General features: G+C 36.9%; 1 protein-coding gene across 1 annotated transcript in view; it reads left to right on the top strand.

The window, feature by feature from the left end:
• Nucleotides 1-19,054, top strand: part of LOC118270235 (alpha-2Db adrenergic receptor) — a 432,810-nt gene that overhangs the window by 203,482 nt on the left and 210,274 nt on the right. The window contains exon 3 of the mRNA XM_035585689.2: nt 104-247. Coding sequence (XP_035441582.1) covers nt 104-247 — 144 coding nt within the window. The remainder of the gene's footprint in view (nt 1-103; nt 248-19,054) is intronic.

Below are 19,054 nucleotides of genomic sequence, written 5' to 3'. Positions count from 1 at the left end.
TTAAAATAATAGTTAGGTGGCGCTCGTTTAATAGCAATGTCTGCCACTGTTAAATGATGAAGTAAATATATTATTTTAATGATAACGTTATCCATTGTTCCAGGCTGTAGACTATTTGAAGAAACGGACGCCAGCTCGCGCCGCGCTGATGATAGCGGCGGTGTGGCTGATGTCGGCGCTGGTGTGTATACCCCCCCTACTGGGGTGGCGGGTCAGCAGGCCGCCGGAGCAGTTCCCGCAGTGCAAGGTAAGAGGATACTCTTACTTCCTTAGGGCAACCGTACACGGACTGCTCGAGCAGTTAGCGGCTGAGCGAAATACACGGACCGCTCGAGCGGTCGGCGTCGACTGCTTGAAGCGGTCGCGACTGCTCGAGCAGTCGAATGAATGGTTATAGTTCATCGCGCAGTCGCGGCTTCAAGCAGTCGGTTATAGCTTAAAGCAGTCCATGTATAGCTGGCCTTAGGTCCTGTAACGCAATGTAGATCTTGGTCGAGATTTCGCCGTTTTTTGGTGTTCTTGGCAGTTTATCGCCTGGTAAGGAAGATACTCTTATTTCCTTAGGTCTTGAAACTCAATGTAGATCTTGGATGAGATTTCGCCATTTTTTTGGTATTTTTGGCAGTTTCTTGCCTATTATCAGCTCAAAGCTCCTAAGTGAGACATTGTTACTGTTAATGTGATTATTAAACAAAAAAGTAATTGTGAACTTATAAGATGTAGCCTAATATCGACATGTCGACGCTACATATTGTAAGACAACTGAATAACTTTAATAAACGAGTGATATGACTTCATCACATCATGATGAATGACATCGCTCTTTTTTTGAGGGGGAAATTCATTCAAAGGCTTTTTCCGTTTTGGGCAAGGCGAGAGGCAGTGTCAGAGTCTTATTGATTAAAAAACACCCCATTCCTGTTTTTCAAGCCGGAGCCCTGGTAACCAGATAGACATTCCGCAGCTCCGGATGACACCACACTGAATCGATATATTGTATTAAGGTACTATATAACACCAATTCCTTAACACATACATAAACATTTAACAAAACAGAAAATACAAACAAAAACTTTTGAATTCGTTTCCAAATTCGATTGCATTCCAAAAACCACTTTAAAAAATAAAATAAAACACCAAAATTTTAATTTACAAACTTGGCACACGAAAGGCATTATCTGACAATCTGTTTTCACCAAACTCGAACCCTACTAATATGCCATTATCCACTATAATACGATTTCGATATTCGCTCACGTAATCTTAGATTTAACTAGAACTTCTTTATGAGGGCAGTTTTACCTTTTTTTATAGTAAAATCATCCTTCGGGTGGGTGTAAGCGACTGTTATAGCACTTGGCAAGGTGGCCTCTTATTGTAGGGCCCCGAAGTGCTCGCAAGAGGGACGAAATTGGGACAAAGTTGGGAGAAATGGGTTAATTGATTGTGCGTATCTTTAACCTTATGTTTTTTCTGAGGAAATGGCTAGTAAAATGTAACTTAAGCTTAGTTTATCTAAGCTTTTTTTGTTATTCGAAAATTTCTCAGTAGTAGCTCGGAGTTGTACCTAGTATATGGCAATTGGCTCACCTCCTATTACATGGGACTTATAACACAAATGGTAAAAAGTGGGGTGTACATTGTATAGCGGCATTGCGTGCCGTAATGTGCACCTCTGCCTACCCCTTCGGGGATAAAAGGCGTGACGTTGCATAATAAAATGTAGCTTAAGTTTTTTTTCGTATAGCTTAGTGTACTTAGATGTATTTTACTATACTTTTCTTCTTCTTCTCCTCTAATAATATCTTCTGATTTATTTCGTTGCGGAATCTAAGATATCATTCATGTACGTGGGACGCGCTGGACTTCAGTGTTAGTGGCTTACAGGAGTTGCAGCGGATTTGGAAGGTTGTGGTTGGCTTGTCCATTTAAAAAATAATTATATATATGCAAATATGGGATTGTGCTAGAAAAAAGATATGATTTAGATAAGTTTATATTAATTAGGCACTTTTGAAACATCGAATCGAATTGTCCGTCAGTCTGTATGTCAATAAAGCTAGGTGCTTGTTCCAAAGTGTAACTTCGAAAAGAACGAGCAAGAAACTCCATTCGTTACTCCTTCCAAAAAAATCTCACTGATAAACATTAACAATATAAAACCGCTCAGCTTCTGAACTCGCGATCTTCATGGCCTCATCTTAGCAGGCATAGAAATCTCCTTTAACGGAACACTTTTAATTACACCTTTTAAGAATATACCGTCGCGACGTGACTCGGCATTAAATACATTTTCTTTTTTCCAATTAACCAGAAATGAAAATGTTTACAAATGTGAATAGCCCCTTAATGTTTCCGTTGGTTTGGTAATTAAAAAGATAGATAGCTGGATGTTAAGAACTAGATTCACAATTTTTCTTATGGTATTTGAAATAAGATGTTTACTAAAACTAAATACCTTATCAAATTTTCTGAACAATTAATGTATGTACGATAATTAATAAAAATCGAATTAGAAATCGACTGAATCCTCAAATCCCATAGACATCCGTCACACAAATGCCAGCTATACCCTAGTTTCAAAATACCCGACAATATTTTCCAAACATGGGAAAATTGGCCCGAGACCCTTTGCTTGGTAGTCGCATTTGCGCACACCCGAGTAACAATGTTGAAAATTTAAAACAAAAAATGTTAAAATCAAGAATTTTACTAAAAATCTTTACCTAAGCAATATTCTCTTTAGTAACCAAACAAACATTCTAATTAGCATTTCAACTTCCGAATCAAACGAAATAATTATAACCATAATCCCTACAACATCTTTTATTTTTATCGTATAAGGAACACCTTATGGTATGCAATCGCCGCCGCCTATAGCCACCCGAAACACCAGAGGCGTTACGAGTGCGTTGCCGGTCTTTTGGGGGTTAGTGTTGGGAAATCGGGAATTGGGAAGATTGAAAAGGGGGTATCTCACTCACACAACGAAACACGTCACGTCATATCAGTTTTCTGCGAGGCCGTGGTATCACTCCAGTCCAGCCGACCCATTTGTAACGAAGCATGGCTTTACCACACTTAAAAATCACATCCAACTCCTCGAAATTAATCCCCACCCCAATTTTATAAACAATAAAATTATTAAACGAGACAGTTTACATTCAATTAATTAAATAAAGATCAAAAGTGTAAATACTGAATTTCAGCAGCATTTCAAAATATTTGTCTCAGTTTACGCAACAAGGTAGTTATCAGGCCTAATTGAATCTATGAAGGGTCCACAGAGAATACTAATCTCCTTCTGTGGATCGTTAAGGCCATAAAAGGGATTGATAAGGCCACGATTGGAAGAATGAGGGGCTCGGCGCTTGAGACTGTTTATGTATTTATTTTAAGTGTGTAAATAAGGAAAAGGGGTTGTGAGAATTTATTTGAAATTGCTACTTTATTTGATGTGAATAAGAGCTATTGGTTTTTTTTTATTACAGTAACAGATGCTTACGTCAAATCAAATTAAATCAATTTTATTTACTAGAAAAGTGGTATATTATACTTGTACCATAAATGTCATGGTAGCCCGGAGGTTTAAGATATCCCCTTCTCATGCACGAGAATGCGGGTTCGAAACCTACCAACGGCAAGTACCAATGTGACTTTTTCAAAGTTATATATACTTTCTAAGTTTAGATATCACTGACAAAAGGTGACGGAAAACATCGTGAGGAAACCTGGGCGTATAATTTCTAATTATAAGTTTAATATCGCCAACCCGCATTGAGCAAGTGTGGCGATTAATGCTCAAACCCTCCTTGTGAGAAGAGGAATTTGGTCAGCAGTGGCCACGTACAGGCTGTTGATGTATGATGAAGTTACCTAGCACAAAACGTTCAAAATCCCAATAACATTTTATCCAACCTTAAAATTGAGCTTCGAACATCGACACAAATTCTACTATTACTATTAATAAGCAATTTAGTATGTCTGTACACGAATTTCTCGCTCGATATGCTGATAATATCCTTTCGCAGGCTTTGAATTAAATATTTCAAGGCGAGACCTGTCTGAAAGCATTATTTATCCATTTATGTGCGAATTTCTTAGTAACGTTTCTTTGTTGTTTAACTTTCTTCAAAGAATTTTTCGGTGTTTTTTTTCAGGGTACTGTTTTACATTTTGATAGTAATGGACGGATAAAGGGTGTGTTATAAAGCTATGCTTTGTGATTTATGTAATGAGTGATTGGCTGGAAATTGTTATTTTGTTTACCGTCTTATGGACTACCTAAGTAATAATATCATGAATTATAGACTTATACTATAATGGTAATCGAAAAAATCCAACCAAGAATGAAGAAAAAGCGTAATCTATGGAGTTTCTTGCTCGTTCTTCTCCATAGGAGTTTACACTTTGGAACGAGCAAATAGCTTCACTAGAAGACTGAACGAAAGACAGACTTTTTTAATATTAAGTACTAATTTTTTTATTTACATACCTACAAATTATTTCAGATCTCCTAAAAACCAAACAGCAACCTTACAAGATCCCAACAAAAAATTAAAAACAAAAAAAACTCTAAACGAAAAAAAACGTACTCACCATTTCAACCAAAACCGTCAGCTATCAGGTCTCCACCGCAACAGTCCACAGATTTTTGGGGACCCAAAACTTTTGTGGTCACATCCTAGTTAGAGTAGTGTTAAATTGAAAATTTTGTATAATTAAAATAGTTTTGTCTTTTCTGTGGACCCTTACGCCGAGTTGTGACACGGTGAAGGACATTCTACTGGAAGGACAAATGGCTATTGTGTATTAAAGTTTCGAGATATCTACGTTTCTGTTATGTAGTCTGTACTAGAGATATAAATGTAATGCTTACATTTTACTCGTTACGTTTCAATTATTATGTTATCGGCTTACTCACGTAACTGTTTGACGAGAAACTCGACTAGTTTCAAGCTATTTTAGAGGCTTATAATAATATCAATGAGCAGCATTCCGCCACACTCGTCGTGGCGATTGTCACGCTGGTACATAATAATAAGTCGATAACATAATAATTAATTTAGTATGTCTCATGAAAGTTATTAATAAAATTACAGTTACGATTTGTTTTCAGTTAAGATTTTAACTAGGATTCTAATACCTCATTAAAACTATTACTATTCTCTTATGAAGTAAATCTCCATGAACAGTGATTATTTTATGAGTAACATCACCTTTTTCATGATCCTCCCAAAGAGGTCAACAGCCTCCCTTAGCCGTATACCTCTCATATAGCTTAGACGTATACCTCTCATATACTGTCACTGTACAAATTATACACCTACGTACATATAATATAAGTACACATATATCAAAAAACTAGTCGTAACCGGTTATTTTTCAAGCCGACAGCTACTCGTACTCACTAACCGGGCACATTAAAGTGGTTTCCATAGATCTGTGATATACTGGATATCGCATGATGATTTATTTCCATGCACCAAGAAATATGAGCGTTGCTATTTTACTCAAAACCTCGTTAGTAAAGTGATTGTAAGTACAACAGCAGACCAAGGACTTTTAGGTCTTTCTTTTTTTTATGTCGAGCAAAATATTATCGAAGAAGAACCGACGACCGTTGGGGTAAACGTATTAAACGTATTGTAGAGTGAAGACCGCGTCTAGGCAAGCGTAGGGCAGAGCGCCCTCCAGTTGGACGGAGTGACGATATCCGCAAGGTGGCTGGTAGTGGTTGGATACGGAGCACTAAAGATCGAGCTCAGTGGCGTGCCATTGGAGAGGCCTATGTCCAGCAGTGGACGAGAACAGGCTGATGATGATGATGATGAAAGTATTATTGAAACATTTTCATTCTTTCTCAGTGTATAGCAATAAACTCACCGCATTTACATGTGATTAGCATTATATTGTTAATTTTCACCCCTGCAGAGATTAAAAAGAGTGACTCATACTACGTTCTGTCTTTTAACTCCAGAAATATGCTCCAGAAGAATCAAATTACCGTATTTAGTATATCTATATCAGCGATGGCCGCGTTTGGTCGTTGCGCACATTTTTATACACATTAGTATCTGTAAAGGCGAGCACAGACTGGCAGGATGACAAATTTGGAGGACAGATCTTGATAATGTTTTTTAACCTACTTTTCTTATGTTTTTAAGTTGGTTTGTACTGAATAGGGAGTTTGATGTCTTGTAGAGGTATGGAGAAAGCACAAACATACTGCCATGATTCTTATATGTCATGATAATTATTTTTACCGACTTTAATTAATACTCCCATTAAAAAGTAATCAATCCACCCAAAAAAGTGATCAATAAATGTTTAACTGATTTTAATTATCAATGACAATAACCATTATCTTTGTAATACTTAGTTTTTTTTTTATGAGACACGCCGGTAAATGAGCAGACGTATCATCTGATGGTAAGCAATCGCCAACGCCCACGGACACTTGAAGCACCAGAGGCGTTACAAGTGCGTTGCCGGCTTTTTGGGGGTTAGGAATTTAAGGGTTGTTGTTAGGGAATCGGGGATTGGGAAGATTGAGAAAGGGGTAATTGGGCCTCCGGTAACCTCACTCACACAACGAAACACAACGCAAGCGTTGTTTCACGTCAGTTTTTTGTGAAGCCGTGGTATCACCCCGGTCGAGCCGGCCCATTCGTGCCGAAGCATGGCTCGTCCACACTTGAAATTTAGTAAGACTACAGTAATTATTTGACAGTACTCAAAATTAAAAGGAATATCTTGCAGGCGTTACCTGAAATTTCTAACCCCTAAAAGCCGACAACGCACTTGTAACGCTTCTGGTGTTTCAAGTGTCCATGGGCGGCGGCAACTGCTTACCATCAGGTTATACGTCAGCTCATTTACGGGATTATTATATTAAACAAAAACACGTTATACATAACACATAGACCACAGAACACTTACACTAAAACCAAACAACAACAAACAGTTAAACCAGTGACTTTCACTAAGAAACTACTGTGAAAAGCTCACATACTAAATGGTCCACAGGATTGGAAAAACCGCGAGCTCACGTCTACACCATTTGTCTACACTCCTTCCCTACTATTGTAGAAAACACATTTTCTTAATTAAATCGAATGTATTTTAGTGCCCGAGTCAATTTGATGGATGGCTATTGTAGGAAATAAAATCTAATTCTTACATTGAAAGGTTTGACCTTGAACTCTCACCTGGGTGTTTGGTCCACAGAAAAGAGTTGTTGGGGTTTTCTGTGGTACTTTTTGGGTGTGTGCGGTTTTTTGTATTGACTGATGTTTCGTGTGGTTTAATTGGATAATGTGTTTTAGAAGTGAGGCAAAATGTGCTTTGTGATAAGTTTAGTTAGGTTCAAGTTTGTAGTGGAGGCTTTTTTATTTTTCTTTCGATTTCAATTTTAAATAACTTGAGATATGGTTTATATTATGAGTAACTGACACATATCTCACTATGTTGGAAAAACGTTAACTTTAACTAAGTTGTATAACGCATGCTGTGCTTACCTGTAAAATATTGACACTCAAGTAATTGTCTTATGATGAATGTATTCAACATTAAATTTCTATTGTCAAGTAATAAAATAAAATGTAGATAATCTAAAAACTGCACGATTAACGAAGACGTCTGTTAAAACACTATCACTTCACTACCTTGCCAAATATAAACCAACCAATGAAACAATCAATCACGCTCACCAAACAGACGGACGAACAAACACTCAAGACTCAAGCTGTTCGTGTGTTCATACCCTTACGGTAACATTAGCAACAATACACTGTAGCAATACATCACAGAGGGACGGGCAATGGATCATTTGGGGTTCTGCCACAGCTAATTTATGTACCCACTAGTTTTGACCCACGACTGCACTATCTACCTCATACAAATTATAATAAATCACTTATATCATCATTTTCTTTACGCAATTTTGTTTTCTTCTTAGTAAATCATTTGGTTGGGTTATGTTGTGGTTAGAAATGGACCCTCAAGATAGATAGAATAAAGATTTATCAAAGTATCTTTGAAAATTATTATTTACGCAGAGTCACTTAATGATTACTTAACCTAGTCCTTAGCAATCCTTTTCGATACAAAATCGTTACTAAGGAATAGTGTAAGTAATCATTAGGTAAATGTCTTAGAGTAGGGTAGTCAAAGTGTTCAAAGTTTTTTTTAGATGTGTAGGAACCACTGACCTAAATAAATCTATTTGTTTTTTCCTACTTAGGCTACATTTATTTTATTGAATCATATTAAGTATTTGACTGCCAATTGAAAACTGTTGAAGGCAAATCCTCCGCTAACGTCGGTCACCGGTGACCCCCGTGGCGTTTAAAGTGTTAAATAACAATAAAAAGTTATAATTTCTTACTTAACTACTTTTCTTAAACATTTCAAACACAATAAATTTATAACGCTCACCTTGAACTTGGTCCAGCGTCTGTTTTTAACCAAAACCCATTATTTAGCAGACGCCCGCCAAAACCAAAAAGGGCTAGTCAATTAACAATATATAATTGATCATAAATCTAAGCACAAAACTTCAGTTATTTTAATAAATTTCTTAACTTTGATGTTAACCACAACAGTTAGTAATAATGTTTAGTAACAAATAATTGACAATTAAAACAATAACAATCTAATTATTTTGTCAAAGCTTTAAAAGTCTGGACAATTTATAGGGAGAAGGACCTTTAGGGTAAAGAAAAATAAAGATTTTTTTTTAAGGGATAACACTAAATATTTTTGCTACATTGTTTCTTCTTTTGTATATATGAAAGTAGTGAAGCCTATGAGGACCTAAAGGACTTACCGACAGACCGATTTTTTTTAATAATTATAATGTTTGCTTTGTCGATCAAAAGTGAATTCCCGGTCTATTTGAAATAAATAATCTTGACTTTGACTTTATATAGATACTAGCTTCCGCCCGCGACTCCGTCCGCGCGGATGTCGGTCTCACGTGGAAGTTTTATTTCTCCATTTTGAGTTACTCTGACAATGACATCTTATAAATATCCATTGGACCCAAATACGGCAAGGCCCATAATAATTAAGAAGATCCCTCTATTGAGCTACTGCTGTTGAGCTCGCGTTCTGTAGAATAACACAGAAAAATATTTTTTTTACTTTTCTACGTATTTTTCCAGGATAAAAAGTATCTTATTTTATGTCCAGGAAAATAAGGTATAATTATACCAAGTTTCATCGAAATCGAACCGTTAGTTTTCACGTGATGCCTGAACATACAGACAGACAATTTTTTTTTTATCACATATTTGGGTTTGGTATCGATCCAGTAACAGCCCCTGCTATTTATTCTTTCAATATTTTCAATGTACAGAATTGACCCTTCTACAGATTTATTATACCTAATATGAATGAATTAAAGAATGAATGAGAGTGTTATAAACATAATCAGACAAATATAGACAAATATAATCAGAAAGCTCCCAACTGCTAAGCTATCGGGAATTATACGTGTTATTGTAAGTCAACCATAAAAGATAGACATTTGCTGTCATGGAACATTTTTTAAACAATTTTAAGGAGAACATTTCCGTCATACATGATTTCTGTGTAGCTTTAACCATTAAGGCTGCACACGTGACGGAAGCTTAAAAAATGGAGTAAGTTCTCCTGTTTTCCCAACATTTCCCTTCACTGCTCTGCTCCTATTGATCTTAGCGTGATGAAAAGTATACTATAACCTGCCCAGGAGTATGAAGAACAATTGTACCAAGTTTCGTTGAAATCTGTCAAGTGGTTTTTATTTCTATAAAGAACATACAGACAGACAGACAGACAGACAGACAGACAGACAGACAGACAAAAAATTTTCTGATTGCATTTTTGGCGTCAGTATCGATCACTAATCACCCGCTGATAGTTATTTTGGAAATATATTTCATGTACAGAATTGACCTCTCTACAGATTTATTATAAGTATAGATAGAAGATGTAGAACCTGGTATTAATAAACATTAAATTATTGTTTAAAGTTTTAAAATAAAAGAGAAGAACTTATCAGGTCCTTAGGTCATGAGTGGAATTGCTAATTCTCGAATAGAAAAAAGAAGTATATGTTGAATTACATACATACATAACCTCACGGCTGTCTCCCATGGGGGTAGACAGAAACAATGATACGCCGATTACTACGAATCTTACATACCTCTTTCGCTTCATCAACAATCATCAGTCTTTTCATGCATGCTCGATGGTTAAGGGTACTTTTGATTCGGCCCTTCTTTAATATATCGCCTATCTGGTTGCTATATGTCCGTCTAGGGCGCCCTCTACCGACGGCCCCATTCAGATCTGCCTTGTATATTTATGTAGTCGGTTTTCCCACAATAGAATAAAACGTGTGGGAAATGTGGGAGAGTCATGCTTCGGCATGAATGGGCCGGCTCGACCGGAGTGATACCACGGCCTCATCGAAAACAGACGTGAAACAACGCTTGCATTGTGTGAGTGAGTTTATCGGAGGCCCAATTCCCCCCTTCCCAATCTTCCCGATCCCCGATTCCTCAACAACCCTTAAATTCCTAAACCCCAAAAGGCCGGCAACGCACTTGTAAAGCCTCTGGTGTTTCAAGTGTCCATGGGCGGCGGCGATTACTTACTATCAGGTGATACGTCTGCGTCGTTTACAGCGACGTGTTACATAAAAAAAGAGCTTAGACTCACCCATTTACATATGGGACTTATAACAAAACTGGTAGGTAGAAAATTGGTGTAACATTTAATATAGAGCAAGATCAATCCTTTAGGGAATACAAGAGCACTATCACGGATTGGTTACTCGGCCCATATAACATCTTACCAAAGTTCCAGTTAATCCTTAACTTTACTTGGTTAAATGTGAATTATATATCCGTTTACTGTTGTTTTGGGTTACTCCTGCAATAATACGTTAGTGCTAACGTTACGTTTGTGGATTAGACCGGCATTGTGTTCGTCCAAATAATTTTATGGTGCCCTAGAGAAATGAGTGGGTCGAAATAGCTGAAGTTTTATTATTATCTCGGTGTTATTGTTATTATATGTGGTCCTTCATTAGTGGGGGATATTTTGTTAATAAAAAGGGTTCCTTTGAGATTATTTATTGTTTTGGTAAGGTTATTAATGAAGAATGTTGCAAACTTATTGGAATTTAATAGGTTAATTGAATTTACATCATATGAGGGATTGCCATAATCTCAATTCTTGGTAGTCGGATTGGAGATCGTAATTTACAGTTGTGCGTTCAGATTTATCAGAGAGAGTTTCTGCCTGGTTTCGACCAATATGTAGTTCCTTCGTTTCTTACGTCTTACTCTCTTAAAACCAAATTAAAAGTACCCTTAAGCGACGACCTTGCATTGAAAGACTCATGACTATTGATGAAGAGAGGAGGTGTAAGATTCGTAGCAATTGGTGATCCATTGTCTCTACCTACCCCCAAAGGAGACAGGCGTGAGGCTATATATATATGTGTGTGTGTAGTATCTTACAATAATACAAAACTAAGAATCAAATGAAATATAAAACCAAAATCAAGAACTAAAATATTTCTACAATTACTTTAAAACGTTTTGCTAAAACTATTTATTGCCTCATAAACCCGCTATTGTAAGCGATACAAACCTCTGACCCTTTTAGCAATAATCCAATTTATTTAGCTTTATTATTTAGTTTAATATTAACTTGGTCCACTGGTCATAAGGGTGGAAGTCGCTTGTAACGTTTTGAGTATATTTTAAAGTTGTATTTTGTTTTTGTTGGGTTCCTACGAATGTGGAATGAGATGACTTTTTTTAAATGTGACTAAATTATCGCCCTAAAATAAAGTATTGAGACAGGTCAACATACCATGATAAATTGTCTTATTTTATTAGAGACTAGAGGTCTTGGAGGTTTTAGACGCCCGCTTCTCATGCTTGAGAGTGCTGATTCGAAATCTACCAACGGCAAGCACCAATGTGACATTTTCCGAGATTAAAGTACTTTCTAAGATTATTTAGGTACCACTGACAAATGGTGAAAGGAGACTTCGTGAGGAAACCTATAATTATAATTTCGAATTATAAGTTTGACGTTACCAACCCGCATTGAGCAAGCGTTGTGATTCATGCTTCAAACCTTCTCCATGTGAGAAGAGGCCTTTGGTTAGCAGCTCCACCTTTAGGCTGTTTATATGTATTAGATAATAATTACATTATTATACTCATAATCTCCAAAAAATAACCTTTCATCACTCTTTTCTGCAACCTAACATTGTATCCAAGATATCGAACTTATTTAAAGGAAACATCAGCAAAAAGAAAAAAAAAACTGAAAACTAAAACATTTTCTTAGCAGCAGATTTCAAAACTGAAAAACAGTACAACCATTCAAAGTTTACTTATCTTCAACACCTGCGCCAGAATGACTGAAACTTTCAGTCTTCCAAAGCCTTTTGCGACTTGAAACTTAATACAGGCACACTAGTGTTACGATTTATGAAATTCAGCGGCTGAAAACTTTCATAGATTCCGTTTAATGAAAGAAAAACACCTTCGCTACCTGGGACTGAAATCTTCAGAGTTTCAGGCAGCTGAGAGCCGAAAGTACTTATTAAAATATGCTTCGAATATTCTTCGCGCCGTCTTCGTGTCTTTAAGACGTAGCGGTTAAATTTGTGTTTAACTTTAACTGAACAAGTTAACTTTGGTAGTGTTAAGGAATAAACTGATTATTTTATATTTTGGCTCATTTACGTAACTGTTTGTCGGGGAAATCGACTAGTTTCAAGTGATGCTAGAGGCTCATATTCATGAGCAGTATGCCACGATATATGACGCTGCAACTGTGACGCTGCTGCTTCAGGATAGGACGATGCGCGAAGCCGCTGGCAGAAGCTTAGTATAAATATTATATACATCGAAAAAATGTATTATTAGTTTTGCCCTATTGAGGAAGGAATTTCTGAGTTCTTAGGCAATTAAGAGCAAATTAATACAGTGCAGGTTTTCTGCATTTTGTCAAATTTCATATTTGAAACGTCGAATTGGTTCTTTACAAGTTATTGGAAATTTTTGGTTGTTTTTCTGGTTTTGTAAAAACAATATCATACTGTATTAATTCACCTCTGTCACTATCCTTGGCAATATCAGTCATACCGAACACTTTATGATCTACACTTCTATATACAACAAAAATCAACGACACTAAGTTCAGCCTACCCCATAATTAAAAACCACTTGGAGGATCCACTTTTTTATGGAAAATAGAAACATTGATTAAAGTTTATAAAGGCCCCGTTTAGTGGAGTATTAAACATCAATTATTAACTTTTCTAATGAATTTTAAATTACTTTTTTCTGTGGACATTTTGTTATGTCATTAGTATTGACTTTTTTCTGGTCTGTTTACAGTTTGTTGATACTTTCAGGATACCTGAAATGAGGTAGATTTCGGTATTATTATATATTCGTTTTGTTTGTAGTACTTAAGCGCTATTTGAGTATATCAAGCACTAAGGTCTGGTACGTGTGATATAGCCTTACGTCAGATAGTTACAGTGCTTTTCAGAATTGTAAAAATAAGAAAAAATGAATTATTATGTTTTTCGGCTTACTTTACATTTGACGGGTAACTTGAGTGGTTTCAAGCCGTGGTAGAGGCTCATATTTTTGAGCAGCATTCCACAACACACAACGCCACGACACGGTGACAGTCGCGCTGCTACTATCGAAACTAGTCAAGTTCTATACTACTAAACAAATTGATGAAATTTGGTATACAGACAGAGTATGAGTTAACTTGGGTGATACAACATCCCACGGGAACACAGGCGAAGCCACTAGCAGGTGCTAGTCCAAAATAAATGTAAAAAAAAAAACTTTTAGGCACAGCCTTTCTCACACACCTAAAAAGAGCCCTAAAAGAATAAATTACGCCGTTCCACTCGCAAAAAGTTTTTCCAAAAAAAGGGGGAGAATTACTGACGACCACTAGAAACGTCTATAAAGTTAAGGAGCTAAAACTTTCTAGCCGTTAACTTAGATTAGGAATGAGGATTAATTTCTTTGGCGAGAGGAGTCGGGAGTCCGCACTATGGCCCACATAGTATGCATGCCTTATTTTATTACACATCTGTTCGAGTTGGGAGATGTAGCGGATTGTGAAACATAGAAATATGCTTTTTTTAAAGGAGGAAAATCATCTATTGACTTCTCTGGCCTTGACCGAGGCGAACAGCAGGTCTCGGGTTCGATTCTCGGATTGGGTAGTTGTTATTGGAGATATTTTGTAGATAGTATGTAATATGAAATTGTTCCATTCAGGAACGAAACGATAGAAATGAATTGAATAAACACGGGACTCATAAACGTAACTGGTTTTGCATTTTATTTGTAGGTATTTTTCTTTGTGCACCGGGAATAAAATGTGTCGCACTCTGCATGTAAAATTATCTTAATACTGTATCTCGTAGCACAAACAGATTGTGTGACGAAATCCTTAGTCGAATACATTTTCGAAAAACAATTATTTTTTTTCTTAATTATTTCACCCCGCTTACAACCTATAACTTAAAACTCCCTCCTCTTAAATAAAAGAGGCGCCGCGTTCCTCACGTAGCCGGCATCGACCTCTAATTCTACTGACGACGTGAAATGGGTTGTTGCACCCGTTAACTGGTTCAGTGCCCGAGTGACGCACTTTGGAATTTATTTCTCATATTTAATATGGGATTTTGTAGGGAGTGCTTTGAGAGGGAATCGTTTGTTTATTCTGAATATGTGAGTAAATTAAGATGGTGGGCACATTACATCATGATATTTTGTTCATTAGAGAGGCAATAAAATAAAATATGATATTGTACGTAAGGTATAATATAGCTCAGCAATTTTTTTAATAACTATGTTTTCCTGTGTAAACACGCTGCTACTCATAAATAAGAGTCCCGGTATGACTTGAAACTGGTAGTGCTTTTCTCTAATGTTAAAAAAATATTTTTCAAATTAATGTACCAACATTTTGCTTTCCAGAAAATATTAACTTCGAACAACGAACCAGTGATTTCTGATTTTGAAGTACATTTAAAAAAACAACAGTTTTACTAGTAAAAACTACAATATTACCAACCAAAATCCAAAACTTAATTCCTCACACACACCCTCAGAAACTCACACACACACAAACTCACGACAGACACTGCCAGTAAATCAATAGAACCTTCACGAGACCTCGCTCTCTGCCCACCCCTTATCACCTACGGAACCATTTGTTACAAATTAGGAGGGGCAAACGCAAACTGATTAAAACCCTATCTCAATGTGTCAGTAACGCAATTAGCTTGCGTCACTGTAATCACCTTAGTTTTGGTTACTTTTTTTTTTGTAATGTAAAGTTTAACTGTCTTAGTTTAAGGTTGCTTTTTCAATAGAGATGTGCTATGTAGCTATGCTATGAAGATGTAATAGGTAAGCTGTGAAATTATGTACGTTTCCACTGATACTAAGCTATGTGTGAGAAAGATGCGCAGCTCGAGTATGCGATGTATCGATAGTAAGGAAGCCATCTATAGCACGCATCTTTCCATATAAAAAACATAGTTTAGCTGAGTCTGTTTTCACCAGTGCTAAGCTATGTGTACTAATGCATATGATTGGTGGAAGCCAAAACAACGCAACGTAGCATAGAACATCTCTGGTGGAAAAATACCCTATCTTAGTTTTAATGTTATAAGTTTGGTTGTTGAGTGTGTCTTGAATTTGAGGGTCGTGTAGAAAACGTGTTCTAAAGGATTTTTAAACCGTTAAAAATTGAATACTCGATTGGTCTGTTCATCACAGAAACTGAGTGTTCGGATTGATTATATTTTATCTGCAATATTCCAGGTATAACTTTACCCTCTACAAAACTTCTAGTTTACTGACTTCTTGGCAGTCGCGATCAACGATGCAGTTTACTTTTCTACTACAACATTATTTTATTATTTCTTTCACTCACTAAACTTCATACCCTCTCTAGACAATACAAATTAAACCACTTTACGTCCCACCGAATAAAATTACAAACACCACCATCACAGAAACAATAAGACCAACATTTTTCAGCATCCAACTACATTTACTTAATATCCGAGTAAGAGTAACTGATGGCATGTATTAGCAGTACCCTCTCGCGATCAATTTGGCCCGGGGCCCCAAAATTGGAGGTCGGTATCCCAAGTATAAAGGGCAGGAGGCCCCAATATTCGGCCGGGAACAAAATGTTACCTGAAATAAATGTGCCCTGATTAAGTTGAAGGCAATTTATTAAATAAGTAGCTATTATGTTTATCTTATTCGATTGGTTTAGTCTTGTATTGGAGATGAATTTCTTTTGTTGTTTGTACTTAGTATCAGTGTAATTGTTTTGTTGTTGCGTTTGATTGTTGATATTATTATGGAGGTCAATGGAATACATAATACATGACGATCATATATGACGTCACGTCTAGTTTATTTTTTACAAGCGTCCCGCCCCAGCTTCATATGAAGTCTCTCTATCTATTAAAAAAACCGCATCAAAATCCGTTGCGTAGTTTTAAAAATTTAAGCATACGAAGGGATTTAGTGACAGAGAAAGTTACTTTGTTTTATACTATGTAGTGATATTATAAGCCAGCAACCTAATGGAAAGCGTTCGCCGACGCCCATGGACACTTGAAACACCAAAGGCGTTACAAGCGTGGCCGGCCTAACCGGCCTGTAAAAACTGGTCGTAGTTGGAAACTCCGAAAGCAAGATATCGTGCGGACGTTCCCCAACGAGTTGAGATCCCCAACAGCTGAAAGGTGAAAGACTTGTCCTCAAAATTTTACACGGTTGTAATAGACTTGCTGGATAGAAACCACTGCAAGCACATCATCCGGTACTGATGCAATTGTGATATTGATTACGATCCTCAGACATAAGCGAGAGACCAGAGATAGAGAGATAGAGCGAGAGAGACAGAAATAAAGATGCGTCTGCAAGTTTCAAGACAACAATTTATTAGTAGCAACAATATTCGAAATAATGATCAGTATACACTCGATATCTTTGTGTATTATCTTTTGTTCCCAATTAATTACAGAAGAGTCATACTCGTACGCACAAAGCTAGAACTATAATTAGGACACGCCTTATTGGTGACGTATTAGAAATCTAGCGCGTATCACTATTGCTTGTTTGCAGAAGTATCACTTCAAAAAACTTAAATTAATTCTTTTTTAATGCTTCACACTAGGATTTTCTCCTGTGTCGTAGGTGCGTTTACATACATACAATTCACATGCACATGCCACCTGAAACAATAATTTGTGGATCAGACAAAGTATTGCTCCGAGCGGGCATCGGACTCGCTACATGTTGTACGGTACCCGATTGGTCAGCCACCGCGCCAGGCGCGCAGTCTTTATTTTTATGTTGGCTGTGAAGTGCCATCGAAATGAAGTTGATTATTCACCATTCCTATTCTTTCCATGGGTGTCAAACAGAGCAGTCTCGCAAATCGTTAATGCAACGCTTTTTATAGGGATTATTGTAAACCTTGTTATGTCTAGGAGATCTAAAGTCTGGCGGTGACGGAGACCAACCATAAGGGTAAAAACAGCATACATACATACATAACACGCCTATCTCCTATGGGGGTAGACAGAGACAATGGAATGCCAATAATGCTACGAATCTTACATACCTCTTTCGCTTCATCAACAGTCATCAGTCTTTTCATACGTGTCAATCCCCGATTCCCCAACAACCCTTAAATTCCTAAAAGGCCGGCAACGCACTTGTAACGCCTCTGGTATTTCAAGTGTCCATCCATGGGCGGCGGCGATTACTTACCATCAGGTGATACGTGTGCTCGATTACCGGCAGGTTCCATAAAAAAAAACATGTTTTTCGGTCAATGGTACTTTTAATTTGGCCCTTCTTTAATAAAACTAATGTTAATGTATAGATCTATTTACCCACATATAAACTAAAGCGATACTCTCTCTATTTATATTAATTATGAAGAAAAGGAAAAGCCTAAACAGTTTCGCTCAACAACGTATGTGTGCTAAGTGCTTACATTGTACGGAGCTCGTTTAAGCTCATACGCAAGCAGCCGTGACTAAAGGCCGCATATACTTTACATAGACGCCTTCTGTTTATTTTAAGAGGGTTTTAAGTATATTACCTAAGTTTCATTTGGTTCCTAAAATGTATGAATTCTTTGTAATAGGTTTAAGTGCTACGTAATGTCAAGGTTTTTGTTTCTTAAGAAATGTCACGATAAATCATTAGCGCGTACGTTAAGGTATAAGGAATTTATTATTGTAGTTTACTTTAAAAAAAAACCTTGCACTCACATTAGGTATCCCGTATCGTGGGTGCGTTTGTAACAGACTCGAAGGAACAATTTTTGGATCACACAAAAAGTAGCTCCGTGCGAGAATCGAACCCGCTACATGTCTCACGGCAGCCGATGGCCCAGCCAACCGTGCTATTTTGTTTTGCCATTTTACAATTTTAAGTTGCAAAAGACGACAAAAATTGGTTTACTCCGTGAATGCCTCCATTTTCGGAATTCTTAGTGACAGCACGGTGCCTGATGTAGGAAAATAGTCTACACATATGAGACTTAAACTCATAACAAAACTAGTAGTGTTTTGATGTCTTCAGAGACAAACAAAACCCTTCAAGCATTCATACCTACAAACTTAACCCACTCAGACTTCTGTAACTCACCTACGCAGCATAAAACCCTCTCTATACAATAAATTGAAGTGAAACCTCGATACCCTTAACGTATTGAATATCACAAGAACAATATTTGTGCCGATATGCTTTTGATCATTGTACAACAGACGTGTTATCACACAACGTTCCTTAGGACCGAAAGACCAAATTTTGGTCCTTTGAGTCTGGTCCTAATGAAGACGTATGAATAATGAGACAGGGTCTGTAATTACTTTAAGGGGCTGTTGTTTAAATTATATTATTATTTCTCTTATTATTTACCTAGACAGATGATAAAGTGGATTATAATAACC

This window comes from Spodoptera frugiperda, chromosome 13 (assembly GCF_023101765.2).
Source record: "Spodoptera frugiperda isolate SF20-4 chromosome 13, AGI-APGP_CSIRO_Sfru_2.0, whole genome shotgun sequence".
Classification (NCBI taxonomy): Eukaryota; Metazoa; Arthropoda; class Insecta; order Lepidoptera; family Noctuidae; genus Spodoptera; species Spodoptera frugiperda.
This window is presented reverse-complemented; position numbering and strand designations above follow the sequence as displayed.